The sequence below is a fragment of the Hydra viridissima genome, unplaced genomic scaffold (assembly GCF_058129835.1).
Source record: "Hydra viridissima isolate aposymbiotic clone 2 unplaced genomic scaffold, HvirCarnegie_v1 scaffold_1, whole genome shotgun sequence".
Classification (NCBI taxonomy): Eukaryota; Metazoa; Cnidaria; class Hydrozoa; order Anthoathecata; family Hydridae; genus Hydra; species Hydra viridissima.
In genome coordinates this window covers 38,488,993-38,515,500 of record NW_028324300.1, presented here as the reverse complement: position 1 = coordinate 38,515,500, position 26,508 = coordinate 38,488,993, and the positions used below count along the sequence as shown (strand labels likewise).

Here is a 26,508-nt window from a genome sequence, read left to right as displayed (position 1 = left end):
AATGGGATACCGACAAAGCCAGAGCTGCAGAGTTAGGCGATTGTTTGTCGCTATTAGAATGTGCATACCTGCACTAACGTGCTGAACCAATTTCGCAGACAACTAGCTGAGCTTGGTGCTATCCAGGAAAATCTCGATGCTGGCAAGAGGTGTGATCTGGTTCGTAAGCATAATGAAGAGCAGAAGAGCAAATCAAAGAAAAAATTGACACAAAAGGCCTCAACATCCTGTTATAACAGCGATAGCGTATTGATAGCTGGGATAGCGGTAGTGATAGCGGTAATAATAGCGGTATTGATAGCTGCGATAGCTTTGACTATAGCAATTGCCGCAGTTAAGAGAATGAGACGGTTAGCTGCGTGGCAGACCTGATCAGCTCGATCAATATTTGATAATTCAATCAATATTTCGTGCCACTCATCATACGCTCCCAATAAATAAAAGACAATCTTCAGTATATTATAGCCCAAATGGGTACTGGCGCGGGACGCCTGCCATCAAGGAACGCGTATCAGCTGGGAAAGATTCTGAGAAGGTTGCAGGCGCATGGCTTAGGAATCAGGCAAAATGATAGATCTACTTACTAGCCCCTCACTACATACCTAGGCTTATGGTTAGTGAGAGCAAACCAAATGCGGTTCACTAAGCGGATTTACTGAATCTGCTACATGAGAAAGTTGGTAGGTGCACGTATAAATATGTTCTGGTGATTGTTGATGTGGCATCACAAAGAAGTGGAGCTACTCACAAACAAGATTGCAGCAGAAGTCGAAAATGCTTTTTACTCGCACATACAGGCGCGGTCTGCCGAAGTGGCCACATCTTCTTCAGGTAGATCCAGGTTGCGAGTTTCTGGAGGCTGCTATCCATATCCTCAAGAAGCACGGTGTACAGGTACGGGTATCCGCTGCCGGAAACCATTGCGAGCAAGGTATAGTTGAGCGTTTTAATTGCACTACTGCAGATAGACTGTTTGGCGCGCAGTACGCTAAGAAGATGCTGTTGGCGGCGCACGGCTCTTTGGTAATATTGATCAAGTGGGTTAGGTCACTGCCGTCATTGTTTCCATTAACAATGAGCCAGCCAGATTGCTTGGTGTTAAATACAAAGACGCCATCAAGACTGTGAAGGGCTCTCAGACAACCTCAAAACCTATTCGGAGGGCTGTCGGTCTTGAGGAACCTATAATATCTTCGAGCTCTCTCGCGCGATATCTGTATGCGCCAGGCAATTGGAAGGTGGGCATCACCGAGCTACCAATCCTGTCTGGTCTATAACTACACACACTATTGATTCAATCTTAAGATAGGAGATGCAGCCTGCCCTTTTTAGCCTTACTAATGGGCTAGCCAGACCCTTCGCCCATTAAGAGCTATCCATTGTTCCTGATGGAACTGAGCGACCAACTGATAGAATCATTCGACGCATAGTGGTTGGCCTTAGGCCAGAGTCATGATACCCCCGACTCAATCCTTCTCTTGGTGTCGCCAATCTGATGCCCTTGACTCCGAATCGTGAGTTGTGTGTGTCTCACCGCTTTTTGATCATTTAGGCACTCTATAAAGGATTCTTTCCGCACTTCCTTGATGACCACAGTCTTGCTGATCTCTTTGAGTCTTCGTTTTTTTTCCTTCTGTCTTTTACCCTCATAAAGGATTGAATACATTTTAGGTCTCAGCAAAACGAATTTAAGGAGGCGGCTGCTACACTCGTCTTTGAACTTGCCAACAACTTCCTTGTTTTCACGTCGAAGCATAGGTAAACCTCTGGGTAGTCGCTGAAGCAATAGATATTGGATTTTTCTCACATATCTTAGTAGAGATTGTCAGTCTCAACCTCGAATATCAGGCTATCTGTATCTGTGCCTTCGGATCATACCTGACTTTGTACTGACCGTACCAGAAATCACACATCAGGCACTTCAACAAGTCGATTACAGATTGCCCAACATATAACGGTCTGTTAAGCTTCAGCCTAGTTTTTGTGCTGTGGATGGCCACCAGATCATCAAATATCCTGTGCAATAGGTATACAGGGTTGGCGATGAGCTTCCGCAATCGGTTCGTCTAGCTAGTTCGAACCTCAATCTTATTGTCAATGGCTCAATCTTATTGTCAATTATTTCCCACAAATTTTCTATGGGATTCAAATCAGGGTTTTGTGCAGGCTTCATTATGGTGATATTCTTGTCCTTGAACTATTGTTTTACAACTTTTGACGTATGTTTGTGATCATTATCCTGTTGAAAAATCCATTTTAGCGGCATCTCCCATTCAGCATGCGGTAACATAACATCTTCCATTATATCTTTGTAAACAAAGTGGTCCATAATTCCAATAATTTTGTGAATAGGACCAGTTCCTAGTGCTGAGAAACATCCCCAAACCATAGTAAACGTTCCATGCTTAACACTCTTCTTGGTATAATTAGTATTGAATCTGGTGTTCTTTGGTCTCCAGACTCGCTTCTTGCCGTTGCTTCCAAAAAGGTTATATTTTGATTACTGAAAAGTATGTTTTTCCACTGGTCTACAGTCCAATTTTGGTGTGCTTTGGCAAACGCAATTATTAGCTTTCTATTTTTAAAAGAAGTTAGTTACTTCTTAGGAGGCATCCGAGAAAACAATTTTGCTTCGTTAGCTCTTCTTCCCACCGTGCGATTAGAGATTTGTAGTTCAAGTTTTTCGGTTAATTTTGTGGATGACAAAAATGGATCTTTTTGAAGCTCTTTAACTATTATTCGATCTAGTCTTTGTGATGTTTTTCTTGGACGTCCGCCCCGATGGTTTATTTTATAGCAGTCACGAGATCCAAATGATTTGACAGTTTTGCTTACAGTCGATTTAGCTATATTATATTTTCTACAAGTTTTAGCTTGACGTTTTCCGCTTTTAAAATCTTTAATAATATTTTCACGTAAAACAATCCTAATTTGTCGTAAGCCATTTTAAGTTGCAATTTACGCCATATATCACGAGTTAAATCTATTTTTAGTTTAATTGAGAAAATAATTGGCCAGACGTTCCAAAATCTATTTTATTATTTAAGAGTAATGTTATGATAAAAGTGAAAACAAAAGAATACGGTAAAATGAATAAAGACAATGAAATCTTATAAAAAAAAGCTTCGTTTTGATTTGTCCACCTTGCACAGTGGGTTAAGGTATGCCAAAATTTAAAAAAAAAATTTTGCTCAACGTAGGTTTAATGGTAATAGTTGTTTTCCATACTTATCAAGCTTTAAAAAAAAGATATTTTTTAGTCACTAGCTTTTATATTAAATTTTATATGGCCTGTTGAAGTTAATTTTTTTTGCCAGATTTGTAAGTTTTAAAATAAAAATTAATAAAATATGAGTTGCTACACAGAAACTGTCAACTATTTTTTAATTAAAATTATTTGCGCTATAATTTTTTTATATATTGATAGATTGATACTCTTTGAAACAAAATAACTTCCTTGCAAATTTTTTGCTTGTAAGTAAGAAATTTTATTTAATTTTTAAGATGATGTGTTTTTACAGGTTTTTTTAGTATAAATTTTTGCTTACTTTATTTAATTAAAAAAACCTCCAATATCCTCCAGTCTGAAAATGCATTAAAATCTTTACTAAGTATATATATTATAATTTAAAGTTAGTTTTAGCTTCAACAAAGTACCACCTTGCCCACAAATTAACTTTTAGATAGCAGGTTATAAAGAAAATTTTGCCCGCGACAAACAAATCACGAGTTTTTTTAATTAATTAATTTTTAAATAATCACTTGGCTTTTTAATTAAAAATAAAACACATCATCTTTAAACTTTTAGGCATAAATATACTGTCATTTAAATGATTTCTAATGAATGTATTTTAGAATTTATAGGTTAAAATGAAATACATTGATATATATACCTACATGCTAAAAAATAAATTAAAAATCTCTGACCATGGTGTTTTAAAGGATGTTATCAAAGGTATGAATCTGGTAAATCCTAACCCTAAGTTGGAAACATTGTTAATTCATATAAGAAAGAGATGACAGGACTTAAAAGGTAACCGTATTTGTTTCGAAAAAAAGCATAAAGAGTGGCTACAGACAGAGAATAATGTTTTTACTGATATTCCTGTGAAACAAGATACACGTGGCAGGCCTTCAATTGAGAATTTTGATGACTGTTCACTTCGAACAAAGTACAGGCGCACCAACTCTCTACAACATGGGCATTCATCGAATGAACTACTTTTTGCAGCAAAAGTTTTTCTTAAAAAAGAAAATAAACTTGATGAGGTACACGCAGTAAAATTATTTTTGACAATAGTAACAAAATATCTCAACAACTCTCTGGCAATGAGACTCTAGCTTTACTTTTAGATACAAATATGACCAAAGATGGATATCAACTACATCGAAATGCTGCTTTGAGAAAAAACTGTGAATTTTATCCTTCATATCACATAATAAAGGCAGCAAAATTATCTTGCTATTCAAATGAAATAGAGATAGATGATTTTTTTGCTAAAATCTCAATACAGAGCTTGGTCGACCACACTGCACAAAGACTATGTCAAGTACAGAATGAAGTTATTGAAACAGTTGCTGGTGATACAACCATATTTGCTACTTTAAGACACAAGGCAGGATTTGATGGCTCAACAGGACAAAGTGTCTATAAGCAAACAGTGTCTAAAGATGGTATCCGTAATATACAAATAGAAGAGTCATTGTTTTTAACTTGCATAGTACCACTTGACTTGAGCTCATTTGCTTGTGGAAAAAAGACAACTTTGTGGCAAAACCTAAAACCACCATCAACTCTGTATTTTCGCCCTTTGCGCTTTCAGTTTGAAAAAGAGTCTAAAGATATTATAATCTCTGAAGAAACTCAACTAAAAGAAGAAATAAGGAATTTAAATTGTACAAAAATTATATTAAACAATGGAAAAGTACTTCAAGTAAAGCATGTGATTGAAATAACAATGATTGATGGAAAAGTACACACAGCTTTATCTGAGGCCACTAACTCAAGTCAGTGTTGCTCTATCTGTGGATGCTCACCAAAAGAGATGAAAAACATTGATGCCTGCATAGTAAGAAATTACCGGGCAAAAGGCTTGCAGTATGGTTTATCTACACTGCATTGCTGGATTCGATGTTTTGAATGTTTTCTGCATATTGGTTACAAGTTGCCTATCAAAAAGTGGCAAGCATGAACAGTAGAAGACAAAGCACAAGTTGCTGAAACAAAGTCTTACATCCAACAAGCTTTTCTTCAACAGATGGGCCTTGTTGTTGTCAACCAAAGTCTGGAGGATCTGGTACATCTAATGATGGCAACACTTCTCGACGAGCATTTACTGATGCCATTTCTTTTGCAAATATAACAGGTGTCAATAAGGAACTAATTTTAAAATTGCACATTATTATGTCAAGCATATCAAGTGGCTATGAAATAAATACTGAAAAGTTTACCATGATGTGTACAGAAACTGCAAAGTTGTTTGTGAAACTGTACCCATGGTACTACATGCCACAAAGCCTCCACAAACTGCTGATCCACGGCACAGCTATCATTAATAGAATCTCACTGCCAATTGGAATGATTAGTGAAGAAGCACAGGAGGCAACAAACAAATTTTTCAAACTGTTTCATGAACGTCATGCTCGAAAAGCTTCAAGATGTATTGCAAATGAGGACATTTTGAAAAGATTTCTATGCTCATCTGATCCTGTCATAGCATCATTGAGGCAAACCTGCACTTCAAAAAAGAAAGACTTTCCTGTTGAGGTTTTGGAGTTATTATCATCAGGAGATAACATTGTAAATTTGTAAACACTTCATTTAAATATATGCAGACATAGATGGTTGCCTTAAAGTTGCAAATTGTGTTTGAATGAGTTGATAAGACATGAAAGTATTTTTTTCATAAGATTGTGTACCTATTAAAAACAGTAAAATGTAATTTTTTAATGTTTATTCTGTGGATTGTGTTTGAATTGAATTGATAAGATGTGAAAAAATGCATTTTTTTATTTTTTTTGCTGTATTTATAATTATTAAGAAAAAAAAATTATAAAAATCATTTTTTTAGTCACAAATATGTTTAGAAGCTCTAAGTATGTTATTTATATCAAACTTATTAATATTTAATAAAAAAATAATTTTGGCACAAAAATGGGCATTCCGACCCACTGTGCCTTGTTTTGTCCTAGGAAAAATGTAGTTTGTTGAGAAAAATGTGTAATAAATTTTTTTTGTGATTCTTAAAAATGATTCAATGGTTTTAAATTTTGTTAAGAACATAATAAACTATTTAAAAATTAATCTGTACAATTGTTTTATTAGTTCTTTTTAAATTTTGATCAGCTTTTGTTCTAAATTTGAGTTTGTCCACCATTTTTGTCCGATACTGTAGCTGTTGGGCTTAGCGGCATCATAGTCGAAATACCCTGGGTTGTTCGCTTCGGCAAACTTTTTCGAAATCATTGAGATGCCTCCACGAATACCCTTCTCAAAGAACAGATGCATATCGATGTCGGTGAGTAGCTCTAGCACAACTCCAGTCTTTTTCAGCATGGCGTCCCACGGCATACTCGCAGAGGTGAAGTTGTGGGCTGGGTAGAGGCCAAAGCGCTTCTTCGATAAGGTCCTGAATTTTTAAAAGACTTCTGCCAGCAGTTTTACATTGTTCTTCAGGTAGACGTCGTGATAATTACCAAAGATTTTTCATCTGAGATTTCTCCAGACATCTTGTGCGTGGACATAGTCTTCATCCTTTATCTCACTCTTGCTCAGCTTAGAGTAGAATAACTCCTTGGGTGGTAGGCATGTCTCATTGAAACAATTAAAGCTGTTGACGCATTCGTAGAGATCGACACCCTTGCGCCTCAACAATTCTAGCTCGGTTCTCGTAAGACCTTTACTCGTGATCCGGCTGTAGATTACTCGATAGCACTTCGAGTGAGAAACTGAGGAACTGTATAGAATCGATGAAGGGTAGCTTCCAAACTGAGAAGGCCTTTTAGTTTTCTATGTTGTTAGGGATGCAGACAATATCTTCGTTTTCCATGTTTTTTCCTAGAGGTTGTATGATGATATGCTCGTCGTGCCCCCTTAGGTTATGGAAAACAACCGGAATTTTTGCGGTTTTAGCGCTCGCTCTCATACTTTTTGATGCTACGTTGATTATGGGCTACTCAGCTGTATTTCCAACTTGTTTAGCAGTAGTTGGGAACCTTGTCACCATTCAGGAGTTTCTTGCAGATGAAACAGTCTGTCTTTTCCCCATTAGAGTATCGACCTTCTTAGCTCATCCTTCTGCCACGTCTTTCGAATAATTCAGTTATCTCCGCCAGTTCCGCTTGTAGACTATCTAGCAAATGCTCCGCCGCACCTTCTCCATGGTACAAGTAGGGTCCCTTAATTTGCCTATTGCTGGCAATCCTCATATAACAGTACCCACATACGACCTGTTTTGATAAGAGACAGGTCGAACGTTTTTCGGGATTAGCATGGGCGCCTTCCACAGGCATGTTGAGACACACAAAAACAGCATAAATATCGAAGCATACGCGCACCTGTATATAGCTATTTTCAAATTTTAGGGAACTTTTGCCGGCCTCCGACATCACAGTCCACTGAGGTTTTTCCCAGATGCCTAGACAATCCTTACGGTGCGTTTCCAAGTGGTCTGTACACTAGAACACATAAAGACAGCACGGGTGTTTCCTACCACGGTGCTTGTTTTGTCGGTAGCACAGCCTCACCATGTTCTTGATCCAGACGTAATATGTCTTTTCTGGGTCTGCGTAACTTACGATGAGCAGTAGGTCAATAGCAAAGCCTCCCAACTTGCTAATGTTTATCACATACAATCCCTTTCCCCATGCAAAGACATTCACCGAGAACTCCGAATTTCTGACGTCCGTAGCTTTCACCGGGAAATTGATCCCCGTGAACTTAAGCTAGTTTTGATGCTGTCGGTACATGGGTATTAGATCAGCATTGCGTTTTGCCGGATATATAGCGGATAGGATAGCCCAATCAAGGCACCTCCTGTTCCTATTCCTCACGTAAATTACGTAGCGCTTGGGGATGTAAGATGGTGTCTCGATGTAGCTAGAACCGCGAAACGGGTGATATGCAACAGTGCTAATGTCCAGCAATTTACAGCTAACGAGTTTCCAGCCAGATTCCTTGTCCACGTACGCTTCTAGCCGCGCTATGATCCTTTCCCTCGATCTCACGAGCATGGCCTCAATACTTTTTTTTATTTCTGATTGGCACTGTGCCGCTCCTCAGGTAAACGCTTTTCCTAACAGTCTCTACTCCATCGTCACCATAGAGTAAAGCTATTTTTTCCAGCTCAGCCCCGAGGATGAGCAAGACTTTCCGCCCTATGTCCTCTACCTCCTTTTCCAACACTTCACGGATGCTTGGAACAATGTCAATCAGAAGCGCTGACGCATAAGACTATAGCTGATACCCTGGTAGGATGATGGCTATATAGCCTTTGAAGAAATTATTATCCTTGCTGACGATATAGGCTTGTGGATATCCAGATGCCTCTCCTGCAGTCTCTTACCCAGGCCATCCCAAACCTCTGAAGAACTTGTTCCAATATTCCTTGCTATGCGCCTGAGCTGGTGACTCAAGTCTCTGATCAGAGCCAGTCTCAGCATCAATCTGTAAGACTGGTCTGGGTTTTGGTGGTAGAGCTGGTTTTGGTTGTAGTGGTAGCTTAGTCTTAAGCTTAGTTGGTGGTGGGGGCTAGGGTCTTGATAGCTTTACAGGTTTCGGTGCTGATGCAGCTATCAATTTCTCACAAACCTCCATGATTTAATTGAAAGTTATCACTTTATCTTAAAGCAATCTTTCGAGATCTTGCTGAGCAATAGGGTCCATACCGCGATGTCGCGTTGCCACGCTGTTGATATCCTATTATAAATGTAATCTCTAAATGGAAAAATATAAGTGGCGCGCTTGACGTCTCAGGAATCCACTCACCATATACGCTGTAGCAAGCCGCGCCTAGCGCTGTAGGACCCAGAGCGTTAACCTAAGAATAGAATGGAAGGTTCGTCAAGCCACTGGTCTCACCCCCTAACCACTGACCCTCGAATAAAGCACATTTGCAAAACTGTGAAATAACTTTACGTGCGACCACAAAGAAAGGAGTGGCATAAGTGGTTGTAGGTGGGGTTGAGGAGAGTGGGTTTTCACCCGACCGAAGGAGCAACCGGTGAAACAACATTTATCTGCGATTTCTATGTCTGTGTGCGCACCCTAGCTCAGCTGAGGTCTACTGAGTAAAAACCCCAATTTTTACACTCACTCGCCGCTCACTCACATGCTACCCATTGCATATCTGGGGCTCCTGAGAGCCTCTCGTAGGGCTATCTCAGAGGCTACCTTAGAGGCCTCAGAGGGGTACGTCTGAGAGTACCTATGCTGCTACCTGTAAGGCAACCTCTGAAGCTCGAGATTAATCTAAAACCCCCACAATACATCTCCTCAGAGGGCTACCTCAAAGAGCCTAAAAAAGGCCTTCGGATCTACCTCACACAGCCTCCGGACCTATCTCAGAGGGTCTAAAAAGCCTGGTCAAAAAGCAAAATTCATGGATTGGTGATAATAATACTTTGCACCTTACGCGATAAGCACTAACTGAACTTTAATATACTGCATTCGGAGGTATTGAATGGGAATATATAGGTGGCTTTAAGATGAAAATTGTGAAATAGTAAAATCGGGCAAGTTAAATATGATAACCAAAGAAGCATATCAAAAAAACAGAATTAAAACTATATGAAACTTCACTGATTTGAAAGTTTCAGGTTTGAAACTATATATATAATTATATATTACTTTGAAACTATATTTTAAACTTAGCTGATTTGTAACTATTAATGTTTTTTTATTGATAACAGTTTTTATAGAAAAATTATCAACTGATTTTTGAGAGACCAGAAACAAAGGAATAAATGAAAAAATAAATGAAAAGGTAAATGAGTGGTCGAAATCAAAACAGTATATAATTATGAATAAAAGAAGGATCAGTGGAAAAAGCGAAAATGATGTGCTGCAAACGGCTGACAGAGAATCATTAGAATGCTAACTTCAGGAGAAAGATATTAGAAAAAATTGTTTTATTGTTCCTTGAAGTGCTATTGAGAAATTTAAGTTGGAAAATTACATCACACATATTTATGCGATATCACCCATATTTATGCGATATATTAAGTGAAGATCCATAATAAAGACGTTCCGAAGTCACTCTCATATAGAAAGCTGTACGAATTTTATGACAATAAGGAAGATTATAAATAGTGCATAATATGTTACAGTTACTTAATTCTTACCATTTAATGGTAACTTCAGTATTACGTTAATTTTCTTCTGCTCTTCATCATTTTTCCGCTCTCTTGTATCACTAGCTAATAAATAAAAAAAAACCGAAAGATAAGCAAACGTTTGACTATCATTTGAGATTGAGAAGAGGGTGTAGGAGCTATGCAATTCGTACAAAAAAATTTATTTCATTAACAATTAATACAAAAAAGGTTTATTTCTTTAACTTTGGTTTTATCAAAGACAAGAAAAGTTAAAAGACCAGAAGATTGTGGAATGAGAAACCACACCTATTCTCTTATCAATCTTCGTAGTGAACTTAAACCACTTGGTAATTAACAGGAGATTTACATCTATTGCAATGTTGATTAGTATACAATACCGTTAAAATAAGAACAAAATATCTACCAACAAAAAATTTCACCAGTTTACTTTAAAGCTTCTTGAGTAAAAAAAAAAAGCTTTTGAGCGAATTTGAATAATTTCCAAAATGGCATGCAAAATTATGCTCCTTAAAATCCGTTACTAGCGTTTAAAGTATACTCTAACTAAGTTAAAATATATATAATTTATTCAAGCTGTAACTTTTGATAATGGTTGCCGAAATGATTCGAAATCAATATATATTTATTTAACTCACTTGCAATTTTTATAGGTGACCGAATTTAACTGAATTTTTTTCTTTTAAAACAGCAGTAAAAACTGTTTTTTAAAAGCACTTCATCATATTTCTTGCACTAGTAAAAAACATTCTGGGATTACTTATCCACTAAAGAAGGTTTTGAGCAATAGATTGCTTATTTAAATTGTGTTCAACCAACTTAATAAACCTTGCCTTGAAAAGCGTGTTAAAAGTCTTTTAGACGATGTTATTTGTCCTAATTATGATTTATAATGGAGACATCATAAAATATTCTATATATACCTTATCAAAACCGTATTCTCTACATAATAAAACTATTTATGCATTTTTTTGTAGCGCTTTTTAAAATATTCCATAAAACAGAGTAAGCAGTGCAAATTGACTGATTGAGAATGGTAAGCATTACAGTTGATGTAAATACGCTGCTTACAATAGTTTCAGACACGTAATGATTTAAATGATATCAAGTGTAATAAACTGCAATAAAGTGTTAAAAATGGCTAAGTGGAGTATTTACAAGGTTATATATGTGTTTGTATTTACAGTTGTGAAATTGAATATGGGAAGCGTTCCGAAAAAAATAAATATAAAAACTCATGACATCCGAGAAATTAACTTACGGAATTCCGGGAACAAATTTTGCCTTTTCCCGTATTTTTTTTTTTTTTTGATTTTTTATATCTTGTTTAGCATATAAGAAGTATTGCTTGAATATTTTGGTTATCGACTTTGACTTAGAAGGAAGAAAATTAATGTAAAAATGGTTTTAAACATTAAATCTTCTAGTGTTTGGAGTCATTTTAAACTCCAAAAAAAAGATATGGGAAATATAAACATTGTCCTAAATTATTTTGAAAATGTTCATATTATTTTGTACCAAAAATGTGTAGGTGAAACACCAAATAAAAAACTGCTTTTAATCAAATTTGTATTCGATGATAAATAAAATATTATTGGAAGAAAGGTTAGCTTGTTTTTCAGCCTCAGAATGTTTCTCTATTAGAAGAAAAAAGAAATTTGATTAAGTTCTTGAATTGCTAAAAGAAAAAGGCCACCTTCTTTTAATTGAAAAAGATACCATATTTCTTATCAATACTTATTTAAGAAAATAGTCAAAAAAACTAAAGATGAGATAATTGAAACGAAAAAAAGGGTTTTCAATTTAGTTTAGATTTAAAGGAGTATGAATAAAACACTATTTTTCAATAGAGGACTAATCAGTCTTTGATTTAGAAAACGTGGAACGGTCGTATAAATCGTGTAAATGATTGCTCGAAATACTGATTAAAAAACTTCGCAATAGAAGATGTAATTTTAAAAAAAAACAAGAAGATAATAATAATCAAAGAGACAAAAGTCAACATGATGATTATGATGTCAATTTTGATACAACGTGAAGATATATTGTGATTATTTTGAAGATCAAAACCAAATAATTGAGCGAATTGCTAATCTTTTTTTTAAACGTCAATAGGTTTTGGTGAAGATTAAAAAGATCACTTTTAATCATCTTTTTTCTATTAATGACAAAGTATAAACAGAAGTTTATAAAGTTAATAACAGTAAAAGCAACACTGATACAGATGAGTCATCGGAATCTAGGCTGAACTTGTGAAAAAGTTTGTAAAGATGTAAAAAAAACATTTTGTAGTAACAAGTTTGTAAAGATAACTCAACCCTACTTAAAGAGTTTTATTTTCTTTGAAGCTGCTCAAAAAATATGATGCAAAATTCTTATAGAGTAGTTCAACAAATAAAGCTGAAATAATAAAAAAAAAAAAAGAGATTTGTTAATTTTCCGTTTTTTAAGTTATGTTTTAATTAATGTGGAGCAGAAGTGGCTTACCATCTAAGTTTTTACCATCTGAAGGCTTTCCATCATAAGGCTTCCCATCAAAAGGCTTTCCATCTATTTCATTATCTTTTTTATAATCTTCAAATTCTTCATTCCTCTTTGCTCTATATTTGGCTAATTGATTATTAATATCCGATTTGACTTTTGAGACATTGCCACTACACTGAGCTGATTTTGATTCATAACCATTTTTCAGATCACTTTCTTGCACATTGAGACCATTAAATTTTCCAGATAAATCTAAAAGGTTAGTAAGTTTAACTAAAGCAAGAAAATTATTTGTAGCCTAATGAAAGCCTAATATTCAATTTTATAAATATACACAATAAATAACATAAACATTTTGAATAAATATAAAAAAACACTGAATAAAACACAAATCTGTACTTAGAGCAGAGTTTTTTTTAAAAACTTACCATTGGCTGTGTCCTGCTTGTCATTTTCATTCTATTAAAGAAAAACAAAGCTTAGTTTAATATTTTATGTGTGGGAGACTTTTTGGTATTGAGTTATATTAAATCTAAGCCTCTTCTGAGCCTCAATATTATACAATATAGTGGCGTGCCTAAAGTTCAAAAAGAATTTTTTTGTTCAAAATACAGATTATAGAGGTGTGTGCCTACTTATTCTCATGGTCAATACAAGAAAGTTGAAAGTTGCAAGCGTGCAATGGTAAATCGTTTAAGTCAATAATCAAAAACAATGCAGAAGACTTAAGCATTGCAATTACCATCATACCATAATTATATAATACTAGCAAAAAGCAACCCGTAATACGGGTTATGGTCGGTCTGTTAATTTATGGTGTCTGTTTTCCACAATTTAAAGTTGCGAAACCATTACTGATACCCTTTTAGAAAAACGCCTTCAAATTTAAAAAATTAAACCATCTGTAAAATTAAAATAAAAAGTATGCGGAGGTAAAATAATTTACCGATTATTTAACATTATTTGAGAAATTTAAAACTGACATAGGTCATATCAGTGTAAGGCAGAACTATTTTCCTCGACATTACTAAGTTCAAAACAATACGTTTTTAGTTACTGACAGAAAATAATAACACTTCATCATGCTTTAAATTGACGAAAAAAGCTAAATTTTTGTTATATTTTTTATAACATGAACTTTAATTAATAAGAGTAATATAAAGCGAACGTTAATTATACATGAATTATTAATTTTTTGGTATCCTCTTGATACATGTTTCTTTAAAAAAAGGAAATTAAAACGTTAAAAATGCACATAACTAAATTAAAAATAACCGAACATTTGACCATTACTATTTATGGCACTAATCTGACCATTTTTATATATGGCCTCTTTGTTTCAACAGTTTTTAATAAACGGTAATTAGCTACCATTTACTAAAAATTCCTTTTGTTACTCGAAATTTAATTCTCTTAAATATTTTGACACTAATAAAGGACCTCCCTTCCCCGTTTTTGCCTTAATGGTGTTCAGGAGAATAGAGCTATTTTTATTAAGAGTAATCAAGTTTTTGATGAAGACCTTTTACCAGAATAATAAAATGTGAAACAATGATTTAAGAATTTAACATATATAAGAATTTTTCTTTCCTCAAAACTAAGCTAAATAATTAAACACCTTATAAGATTTAAGTAACTCGATATTTGACAAATGCGCAAAACTACAATATTCACCCCCCGTTTAAAAAGATCCCCTAAGTTACGTACAACAAATATTATTAGGCATAAAATAGAGAAAATTAAAAAAAAAATTGAACTAATTGCATCTATTTATATCATTTTAACTGACAAAATATTACAATAAAAGGTAATCAGGTTTTCTTTTTATAAATCGTATAAATGCGTCAATCGTAAATCTCAAAGAAAAAAAAAAAAAAAAAACCACATAAACACTGAAAATCGATTTACCTATTTATAGTAACCTATTTTGACATGGAAGTTAATAAAAACATTTATCGAAAATGTAACTATAAAATCTGTTTCGAAGTGCAAAGGATTAACAATACTAAAATAAATTTAAAAAAAAAAAAAATCAAATTAAGATATAAACTGCATTTTTAGCATAATGTTGGCTTTTAGTAAGTAAATAAAAGCAGTAAGTTCCAATAATGAAACTACCTATTGTTCATTTTTAGCAATAGACACCAACGTGAAGGTAAGCCAAGCAGTCTATCAACACAAAACATCACAACAATAACACATAACAATAGAATATTTACACCCTTGATCCTAAAATCCAGCGAAAATAACAAACCAAATTAAAATATGAAAAGCAAAAGTAGAAAACCAATTTAAAGTTAACTATGTATTTATCTTTTTACTAAACATATAACTACATAAAAGTATATTTGTTTTTATATTCAATGTTAGTTATTCAATTACTTCAAATTTAGGACATCAAAACACCCTAGATTTAAAGATCAAGGTTGTATACTCTCCCATACACATTACGCTAAACATCAATATAATGCCAACTCACACCACTTTGAAAACATGGAAACAACATAATTTAAACATATATACAGCTATAAACAAATATGGTTTCATATAACACTTATAAACATATTAAATGACAGGTATATTTATCAAAAAACTATGAAAAAAATATTAAAGTAATAAAAAAAAAAAAACATTTGTGTTACACTTTTCACCTACCATACCTTGAATGAGATGTTTATCAATTTTGAAAAACAAACTATTAAATGCCCTAGTTCTTGAACATGCAACATATAGTTGACCATGAGAGAAACACGGTTTTTTGAGATATACCCCAACTCTATCAAATGTTTGACCTTGACTCTTATTAATTGTCATTGAATAAGTCAATCTGACAAGAAACTGACGATGTTTCAGAACAAAAGGTAAATTAGAATCTGATGGAGCCAACTGAAGTTGAGGAACAAAAACCCATTTACCACCAGAAACACCTGTCAAAACCTCTGCATCAATATAATTACTTTAAAGAGCACAAACTTTCATTCAAGTACCATTACATAACCCAGCTTTGAGATCTAAATTTCTAAGTAGCAAAATTACACAACCAATTTTCAATTTTAAACAATGAGTTAGCATACCTGAAGGTGTTAAGCTTTTCAAAAACTCAACAGGAAAATTATTTCTTTCATTAAGGTCAGCAGTATCAATTTGATCAGCACTTAAATAAACTTTGACCTCACCCGGCAGACATTCAAGCACTTCTTCATTGATAATGAATCAAAATTAGTTGGTGTTAAAATCACGCGTTTAGAATAATCATTTTGATCAGCATCTCCAAAAATCTTTTCAACAACTGATTCATTTTCTCTAATAATGCATTGATTTGGTATTTTAATGCATCCTTTAAAAGGATCCTCCTCTTTGACAGGTATTGTTCCATTCCCAAATTTTAGTAGCCATTGGGAAAATTCACCTTCCCCATCTTGTACTCTCATATTTTCAGTTAATGCAAACTTCTGCACCCATTGCCAATGCAAAGAACATTTTACACACAATTCTACTATTTCAGCTGGTTGTGTTTATACACAATTCTACTATTTCAGTTGTTGAACATTTTCATCAAAATTTTCTAGATTTAAGCCAATAAACTCATCAATAGCAGGCAGATTGTAATCAGTCAGCATTTTACCACTTTGATTAATCTTTGGAATTTGATGAAGAGTAGCTTGTTCAGCTATTAGAAGTGGGATTGAGCGGTGAATGAAATCTTCCATGATAAAAGCTTTGCATGTATTCCAGAGATGTAAAGGATTGTCAGATTCACAAAAGATCAAAATAATTGAAAACAACTGTCTAATTTGCTTTGGCGTCTGTGTTAAAACCGCCTCAGAAAGAGCTTTCTGCCATTCAGTGTCATCTTACAACAATTCTTTCAAAACACATGCTTCACGAAACGTTTCAAGGACAATACCATTAACAGTAAGCATATCCTCCCAAGATGTTGCTCCTTTTGCTTGCAAAAGTAACAGTTTGAGAAAAAACAATTCTCCAGTTGGATTAACTTTATACATCCTTACTATCACCTTATTACCACCCTTTGTCTAACCTTCCATTTACAATGTTTATCATCAAATATAAAGTGATAAGGAATGTCTACATAAGAATAGCAATGTGCTCTTTCATTTTCAGTATTTAACTTAAACCATGCCATTAGATGCGTATCACGTTGAGCTGCACAATCTAAAGCCATTTGTTCTGCTCCTTCTCTAAAATACAATAATTGATTTTCAGGTAGATGTTTACCAAGTCACAGCACTTTGAAAACACAGAAACAATATAATATAAACATATGTACCAACTATAAACACAATAAATGTGTTTAAATATGTATATAAGGTTAAATATAGTCCTTATATACATATTTAAACACATTTTTAAAACAATTATATAACACATATTAACACATACACAAACAGTAAAAAAACACTTTACATTATTACAAAAACATTATTGTAAAAACACATTGATAAAACAACTATAAAGCACTTATTACCACATACACATACATATCAAAAAAGCATATATGCAAACAATAAAGGTGTGCAAACAAAAATTTTAAAAATGATGCGAGAAAATTTAAAAAGATACAAAATATATGTTTACAAACAATACTCTTTACCTTCTTTTTTTTATTCATAAGAACTGTAATCCTCATAACAAAATTTAACCTTTACATACAATAACATGTGACATGCCATGTCAGTGTTGGCACAAAAGTTTAATTTACTTTTCTAAATTTTTTAAAAAAGAACAAAAATAGTTAGTAGCATCACAGAAATTTCAATGTAGTAATAACCATTTTATGGAAATAGCATTAGTATAACTTTAAATAACATACATACCCCTATCTTCCTTCTTAAAAATAAGATAATAAAAACAAAACTACAAAAAGATAAACTAAAGCAAAAAAAATATAAACGATTTAAAAAATTAAAATCCATTCTACTTTATCTAATAAAAATTAAAATCCTTTCTACTTTATCTAATAAAAATTTAAATCCTTTCTTCTTTATCTAATAAAAATTCAAATCCTTTCTACTTTATCTAATTAAAATTCAAATCCTTTCTACTTTATCTAATTAAAATTTAAATCCTTTCTACTTTATCTAATAAAAATGTATATACAACTATTTTATATACTTACTTCAATTATAAGATGATCTTAACTATTATTATTTATCTTCATATAATTCTTCATGTAATATATCTAAACTAATAATTAGATTCGAAAAGGAAGAAAGTTTTAACTCGCTTCATGGATCTTTCTCCAATGGCCGCGTGCATTTTAAGAACGCGCTCTTTCAAAGCCTAGTAACTAATGACGAAACGACGACATTAAACATTAAACATTAAACATTAATTTTTGTAGGAATTATATTATGATGATTATATTATGATGAGTAATCACATAAAGTAAACAAACTAAATAAATTAAATAAATAATTAAGTAAAAGACTTATCACGTAATAAAAAGTATGAACCAATTTTTATATTAACAGATTATTTTTTTGGTGGTTATCTCTACTAGGGCACCACTTAATGTTTTTGTTTAAAAACTCATTGCTCTTCTTCGAGATTTCCTCTCCTATACAAAAAGCAAAGTTTTTTTAAAAAAATTTAAAAAGTTCAATGTGAAAATGCTGAACAGCCTCTCAAATAGAAAAAACATGGCACCGAAAAATCACCAGTTACAAAAGGTAAATATTTTAGACTCTTTTTTATACAAATTTCTTAATTTTTAAGATGCTTTTTGTATAGAAGAGAAAATCTTGACCACTTATTACAGACATTAGAGAGCTTTTCAACAGCTAATGGTATTATGGACACAAAAAACTCCGGACTTTTAAATAGCTTGTAATCAACAATTTTTAAAAGCACCACAGCAAGCATATTATATACTCAAACGCGACAGAGATTACCTTATTACATCTTTCATCTGAGCCGGACGATTTCTTTATTCGAAAATCAGTTTTGTACATGACAAGCCCATCACTTGTAACATCTTCAGCTAAAAGAAAAGTATTGTACAAACCTTAATATAAAGAGAATGCTTCATCAAACCAGTATTTAAAGCTTAAAATAAGTTTTAACAACGCTGGATATAATTATTGAGATATTTCTGAAACTTAGTTAAAAAAATTAATTTTCAATAGCAATTTCTTAACATTGCAAATGAAGCATTTTTAACAGATTTAATCTAGTTATAATTCTTGATTGTTTTTTTTTCATTGCACCATATCATAAAAACATGAGATATTTACAGCAACTTTTAACTAATAACCAAACCTTGTTGATTATCTTGAACAGCAACTACATCCTAAGAAGTGAAGTAAAAGAAAAAGTGATTCGAACCAAGAAAAACAACATAAAATCAATTAAAACGAGTTTTTACTAAGTAAGCAATGCTCTAAACGACCAAATCAAAAAAGATTTATAAAATGTAAAAAAGTATTTTTAGTATCTTGTAAGATGCTAGTTTAATTTTTCAAAAGTCTATAAAAAATACCAGAAATTAATTTAAACTTAAATTTCATTGACAATAAAAGTTCTTAAAGTATTCAATTTACTAAAAAAAACTTAATCGAACTGCCCTAACTATTCTCTTTCATCTTGGTTCTTCAATTGGTGCTAATAAGCAATAAGCAATTAAATAGTTTATCACCTTTCAAAGTGCATGAAAATATCTTAAAAGAATCTTTTTTAAAACTTCGAATAAACTATTTTAAGAATAACACTGTAACTAGTTATTTCAAATATGATTAAAATATTTATATTTACAATGTTTTGCTTGTTTCAAAAACTTATTTGAGCACTTAACGATCAGTTTGACTCAGAGTTTAGATTTACTATGTCAAATAATAATCTACCTACACACTTAGAACACAGAAAAGCAATATTAAGCAAAACTCCTCAAACTTGCCGATCTGTATTCATTGCAACTTATCTAACCAATAAGTTAACAATGCAATATTAACTCTAAAGTTTCTAACACTAGGTTTCTCTTTTTCTATTACTATTATTTACCTTTTTTCCTACTTTTGAATAAGATTTTTTTCATTAAAAGTAATTTTGTTCCACACTATTACCTACGCATTATAAAAAAAGTTTTGGAGTTAAAAATTAGCATTTTTATTGCTAAAAAATTAAGGAAACCTAAGGCACATTCTGATTATATTGCTTGTAGTAAAAAAAAATTGTCATAAATAAATTCTAAAATATATCTTTCTTTCTAAATCATTTTTTTAGACCTTTTTCATAAATGATCTTCAAAATACTATCTGGAAAAGTAATTTTTTTTTTGAATTTTAAGATCTTGATATTATATTTATGCAAATATCTCTTAAAATAAATCAAACGTTTATTCATGCTTTTTAGTTTCAAGATACATAATATTGCATAACATTTTACACTATATATTAAAAAAGTACAAAACTTGCACAAAACATTTTTGGCTATTTAGAAACTTTTTAAAATGTTACCCACTGAAATACCTCTAGGGTAAATGTGATGCAATATTAAGCTGTCTTGTTTTAAAACAAGACAACTTGATTTCTATATTGAAAAAATTATTAGCACTTCAAAATTACTCAGATCGCAACAACGATAACAAAAGAAAACTATGCAATCGATAAACTTTGTTAATATATCAAAAATTTTTGAATACTCATTTTAACTTTCAGAAGTCTAACAAAAATAAATTTCAAATTTTATGTTTCATCTGATATAAAAAGTTGTGTGCGTAATTTTTTAAAACTACCATTAATTTAAATTATGAAAATTATAGACAATCTTGACCATCCTTCTTCACTCAAATACCAACCAACAGGAATAACTTGGATAATGATTTTAGCTTTAAAATAAAGCAATTAGATGAAGCACATGATCTGAAAAGTTAAAACTAAATAAACAACTTCCGCACAAAAATGAGTACTTAAAAGTCTCAATTTCTAAAAATGCTCTTAAAATACAGCTTGAACTTTAACACTCTTAAAGCTTGGTTTAACTGATCTTTAAGAGCTTGAAAACAGCTTCTTAGATGCAACTGAGCACTTAAACATGACTTGGTTGATTCTAGTTAAAGTTGTAAATAGCTCAAGTCAGACAGATTAAAAACTCAACAAAATATATGATAGCTTGGAACTTCTGGTCCCTACCAGAATCAAAAAGAAACATATTCTGATATAAAAACAAATATATAAAAATTTATCAGAAAACTTACCTCTTTTTCTGTTGACAGAGTTGAACCTAAAAAAATCAATAACAGAGAAAACTTAAACCATAGGATTTATTCATATTTTTGCATTAGTGACATAATTCATGATTTTTAGCCAAAATAAGTACAATCTTTTTACATTTTACATGACCAAACATAAAGACGTAAAAAAATAATATTGATTTAACACACTTGCCATTCTGAATGAGGGCATTTGTTACAAATATGATTATAAGATCAAGGAAAAAAGCATTGGCAATTAAAACTTTTCTTTTATATTTCTTTAGCAATTCTTAACACGTCATTTATTGTGCTTTCAAAGTCTAGAGTAATCAAAGTAAAATGTATTTTTTACCAGCAATAAGAAGTTAAATTTCCTTTTTTATTTGATAGCCATCTGGTACTATAACAGCAACAATGCTTTTTTTTAATTCAACTGCTAAATTCAAGTCTCTCATACACCAATTAGATTGATCATATGAAGTTGAAAGGCATGAATAAATACTGAAGCACTGTCAATTCTTTTAGATATATCATTTGCTAAAACAGTGATTAGACATTCACTACAAATCCATGTTTTGATGTGCGCCTTTTAAACCAATCAATTTTCTTCCATGTGGTTTTTTTAAAACTTTGAGAATAAAAAAGCATTATGTCAAAATTATCCATGTAATTAAAAGATTTTTTTTTTCAAAAATAAAATATGAAGTCATTAATTTTGTCATAACTTTATATTGGTTTAAACATAGGTATGACCCTGCCTTAACACTGAACTTCAGATGAAACTGAAGTGTGAGCTCTAATCTCTATGCAGACGTGAACTTTACTTTCTTAAGTAAAACCAATTTTCTTTATGAGATTTTTTCCTATTTTGATATATACATTAACACAGAAGTTTTTCATTGTAAAAAAACAAACTCTCAACTTTCATTGTATAAGCAGAAATACGAGTAAAAAAATACTGTACTATAACATATTTAAAACCGTAAACTGAAGTAAACAATTTTATCATTAAAAACATTGTGTGCACCTGAATTTAATTAAATCAGCTTTTTCAAAAACATTAAATAGTTACATTTATAGATGTGTAAAATAGTCGAAACTTAGTCATAAAGAAAATGTCCGAAAACAAACCACTTTAATTTGCATTAAAGCCTTTGTCAAAACATTTTTAACTCTGGTCAAAGCCACTATTACTTTACAAAGCCACTCAAATAACAGCATTTTCTTGTGTCTTTTTAGCGTTTTCATTCTCAAAGTTTGCAATTGATGACAACATTTTAATTTCTTGTATTTATTTTTAAACTTTTTTACTAAGGACAAGTGCTTTACATTACAGCCTTTTCACTGAGACCTTGTAAAAACTCTAGGGAATCCATTACCAATGGTAAAGCTTAGAAGTTTCTAGATAAAGTGCACTAAAAATTCTCTTGTAAATGTCAAGTTCAGTGAGAAATTATAAAGGTATGGGGAATTTCACAACTATTTCTTTGCTTTTTTTTTCTTTGCAGCCTTTTGTCTAGCTTTTTTTATTTCTTGCATGTAATATAAATTAGACTTAAAATCTCTGATTCATGGATGAACCCATATTGCAGCAGCATAGTCAGTAAGTTTCTTACCTTAAGGATAGGGGAGACTTGTACTGAATGGACCACAAAATTAGACTTTTTAATAAATGCGAATAACATTTTTTTTGTGAATAACTATGGCGGATTTATTACTTCAGAAGACAAGATTTATATCTTAACTTACTATCCGTGAAAGTTTCACACCATTGAGCAAATAGAACAACGTTAAAAAATGCGATAAATATGACCCGTGCTAAATTGTTTAATGGTCCATTCAGTACAGTTGATTGTACTAAATGGACCAACCTTGTACTGAATGGACTAGCAGTAAATTCATAATAAAAAAAATGTTTATGCACATCAATGAGGGTGTATTGATGATCCAATATTGAATAATAATATTGTTATCATAGTGAAAATTAACCTAAAATGAATCATGATAAACCATGATGTTGAGCTTGGCCAAACTTACTTTGGACACATTTTGACCTTGAGTTTTATAATTTCTTATGGCCAAATTTTTTTTTTTTTTTTACACTCTTATATGTTAGAAAGTGTTTTTTGATTTAAATCTGTTCATTATAAGAGTGATAAATGGGAGCTTAAAAAAAAAGAAAAGAGTATGTTGAGACAATCTAGATTTTTCTGACTACGAAAATAAAATTGAAATATTTATTACAACTTCAGACAAAAGTCTCAATCAGGAAGTGAAATTACAATAACCACAAACATATAGGTTTACATCATCTGCTCTTGTGCATGCTTTACGTGCCCAGTCGGCACACTGTCTGCAACGGTACCACAGTTCATTGTCTTGGCCAATTTCTCCACATATTGCACACAAGTCATTAATTGATTTAATTTCTCCAAATATATTTAAATTATCTTCAGCACCATTATCTCTTCTTTTGACATTGGTATCATTAGTGTTAGCCTCATTATCAAATGTTAATATTGGAAACTTTAGAGATTTTGAATTTTTAGACTTTTTTCTCGATCTCTTTAGTTGTTTACTTTTTAAATTTCTTTTAACTTTTGCTGAAGTTGTTGATTTCGGAGAGCTTCTTTGACTGGAGTATCAGTTAGAATGGAAGAAGGTAGCTTTTTGCGAGCACCTTTGCATTTTTATATACGAGCTTTTGCAGTAGGATAAGGCTGTTTACTTTCTACTTCCAGGGAACTACTTGCGCTTTTGTTAATTTCACAATTTCTTTTTATTTCTACTGAGACTGGATAAATGTTGAGTGCCTCAGAACTGGGTTTGTTTATTTCTACACAAACTGGATATTGAGTGCCTCAGGATTGGGTCTGTTTGTAACCTGGGATAAATTAAATTCTTCATCTTTCCATCGATCTGGTTGAAATGGATCTATGTCAGATGCCGAAAAACCACTAATGATGTAAACTGGTGTTGATGCTTTTGTCCAAGCCTTTCCAGAAATTTCTGCTATGTCCAAGATGCCTCGTTCAGCACTTGTAACAGAGCCAACTTGACGCTCTCCTCTTCCAGCTAAACCATGCTCTGGCACTTGAACAGTAGTCATCAACATTCCCAATGTCATTTGTTTAAAACTTGTATTTAGTCAAAACGCAATGCAGATTATTATAAAATAGATCCATTATGTTTATTGAATGCTGACACTCGAACAATCAATGTTGCCTCTGGTTTTCTTATAGCAAGTTCTAGAAGACGTTTTAAAAAAACTCTAAACCAGCACGTTTATTTATATCCCATCGTTTTGTGCAACCTGGACTTAAATGCGGAAATTTCTTCTCAAGTTTCAGAGCATATTCAAATGTTAGTGCTCTTAGTTTAGGAGGACTTAAATCATATCCCATTTTTGAAGAAACTAAGCAATACTGAACCAGCTTTTTTTCTTCTGATACTGAAATAACTGTTACTATATGGAAAACATTGTAGTTTATTTAATCCCTCTGGTGATTGCTGAGCTTCTTTAATTCTCCTTTTAAGAGTTGAATGTTTGACTATAATTATCTCAGCAGCTTTTCTTTCAGATAGAGTTTTTGTCAAGACGTTCTCAACTGCTTTGATCATATTATTTGGAACCCAACCACCCTGTTTTTTGGATCCCAACCACCCTTTACTGCTGTTGCTTTCCTATGTCTCTTAATGCTTCTGAAACAAAAAATGAAGAAAAGTTGCATACAATTTTATCATAAAAATTGCATACAATTTTATCATAAAAGTTGCATACAATTTTATCATAAAAGTTGCATACAATTTTATCATAAAAGTTGCATACAATTTTATCATAAAAGTTGCATACAATTTTATCATAAAAGTTGCATACAATTTTATCATAAAAGTTGCATACAATTTTATCATAAAAGTTGCATACAATTTTATCATAAAAACTACTTTTCCGTGTTATTTTTTATATATAACATATATAAAAGCTTAAATGTCGAATAATATAAGCTACATTAAGTAATACTTTATTCGTTATTTTTTATATTAAGAATAAAGTATCAAATTATTGAGGTTATAAAATAAATTCAAAAAATTTAATAACTTAAAGTAATAGTTTCACTTTTTATGAAATATAATATTCGAAATAGGAATATGTTAAAGTAAAACTTATTACCTTACTAAGTAACTTGTATCCTAAATTTAGCTGCCATCCAATACTGAAGTTTATGATTTGTTTTTGTTTTTTTTAGTATAACTTGTTAGTCACACTTTCACAACTTGTTTATATTAAAAAAACACGAGTATTTTGTTTTAGTAAGTAACAAATTGAAACGCAATAAATGTTTTTATCGGAAGATGGTCCGATCCATTCAGTACAATAAATGGTGGTTCATTCACTAAAAATTATCAAAATCCATCTGCTGCCCATATAATTACAACAATCTGTACCTTAGATAACTTTCCTTCTACTAATATCCGAAGTCCATAATATATATCTATAGTATTATAATATTTAGAGTTAATTTCTCCTTGAAAAAACTTTGTAAGTTGAAAACTCAGGAAAGTTAAAAAATTACAATTGCCTCAAAAAATTTGAAAACTTCAATAACTACTGCTTTTCATCGAATAAATTTAATCCAGACATACTGAAGAGACATTTTGTAAAGGTGAATTATTTGCGATGACAAAAATACGTCTAACTAGTCTCTAAGTTCTTATTTTTGAAAAGGTCCATTCAGTACAAGATCCATTCAGTATAAGGTCCATTCAGTACAAGGTCCATTCAGTATAAGGTCCATTCAGTACAAGGTCCATTTAGTACAAGTCTCCCCTAGCACAAAGGTTTTACCAAACTGATATTAAAATACAGTAGGTACAGATTTTCTGCAAATTTCAGCATTTCAATGCAGTTGATTAGTGAAGTTGGTCATATTTGAATCCAGCATTAATGATAATGCTTCTTTTACAGAAAGAATGGAACCCAACTAACACAAAACGTTCAAGAAACGTTTGTAGAACGTTAGAAACGGGTACGTTCTAAGAACGTTCTAAGTACGTTTCCAACGTTCTTCGAACGTACTTGAACGTTTTTTGTTAGCTGGGAAGACTCTTCGTTCATATCTAGAGGTTTTTGATAATTGTGAGCAGTTCTGCCTTAGCTTAAATGTTAAACGCATCAATAAAAGGTAATGACATTTACTAACTTTTGACAGTCTTACTTATTTTTGCATTAATTTTTCTTGATAATTGTTAAACATAGAATGAACATTTCTTGGTGCGGACAGAAATTTTAACGTAAAAAAAAATAAATTACTCGTAGCGCCTGTAATACTCATCTGCAACAAGCTAACCACGTCTTGTCATCAGTGGGTAAATATAAAAAAGAAATTGGAGCTTAAATCAAACTTTCTCAAAAAAGAGATTAAGGAGATATAGCAAATAAGACGCGCGTATTTGCTATATCTCCTTAATCTCTTTTTTGA

General features: G+C 32.1%; 2 protein-coding genes, 1 long non-coding RNA gene and 1 pseudogene across 3 annotated transcripts in view; 1 reads left to right on the top strand and 3 right to left on the bottom strand.

The window, feature by feature from the left end:
- The window catches only part of LOC149894865 (uncharacterized), a 32,632-nt gene extending 6,219 nt beyond the window's left edge, over nucleotides 1-26,413 (bottom strand). Inside the window, exons 1-7 of the mRNA XM_090093561.1 lie at nucleotides 26,340-26,413; nucleotides 21,032-21,057; nucleotides 19,099-19,129; nucleotides 18,732-18,820; nucleotides 13,245-13,275; nucleotides 12,820-13,068; nucleotides 10,342-10,416 (exon numbers count right to left, since the gene is read on the bottom strand). Of these exons, the coding sequence (XP_089949687.1) occupies nucleotides 10,342-10,416; nucleotides 12,820-13,068; nucleotides 13,245-13,275; nucleotides 18,732-18,820; nucleotides 19,099-19,129; nucleotides 21,032-21,057; nucleotides 26,340-26,361 (523 nt within the window). The 5' untranslated portion in view covers nucleotides 26,362-26,413. The remainder of the gene's footprint in view (nucleotides 1-10,341; nucleotides 10,417-12,819; nucleotides 13,069-13,244; nucleotides 13,276-18,731; nucleotides 18,821-19,098; nucleotides 19,130-21,031; nucleotides 21,058-26,339) is intronic.
- On the bottom strand, nucleotides 14,568-15,888 carry LOC149894867 (ATP-dependent DNA helicase PIF6-like). The gene is made up of 3 exons (XM_090071662.1): nucleotides 15,858-15,888; nucleotides 15,477-15,755; nucleotides 14,568-14,672 (listed from the first exon to the last, which is right to left on the bottom strand). Exons 1-3 carry the CDS (start codon nucleotides 15,886-15,888, stop codon nucleotides 14,641-14,643), a joined length of 342 nt encoding a protein of 113 aa, XP_089927788.1. The 3' UTR covers nucleotides 14,568-14,640.
- On the top strand, nucleotides 19,030-26,449 carry LOC149894864 (uncharacterized). Its single transcript, XR_016454338.1, has 4 exons — nucleotides 19,030-20,186; nucleotides 20,663-21,392; nucleotides 21,438-22,112; nucleotides 26,185-26,449. It is a non-coding gene; the product is annotated as an uncharacterized LOC149894864 (long non-coding RNA).
- Nucleotides 23,219-24,277, bottom strand: LOC149894866 (uncharacterized; annotated as a pseudogene).
- Nucleotides 26,450-26,508: the final 59 nt, after the last annotated feature.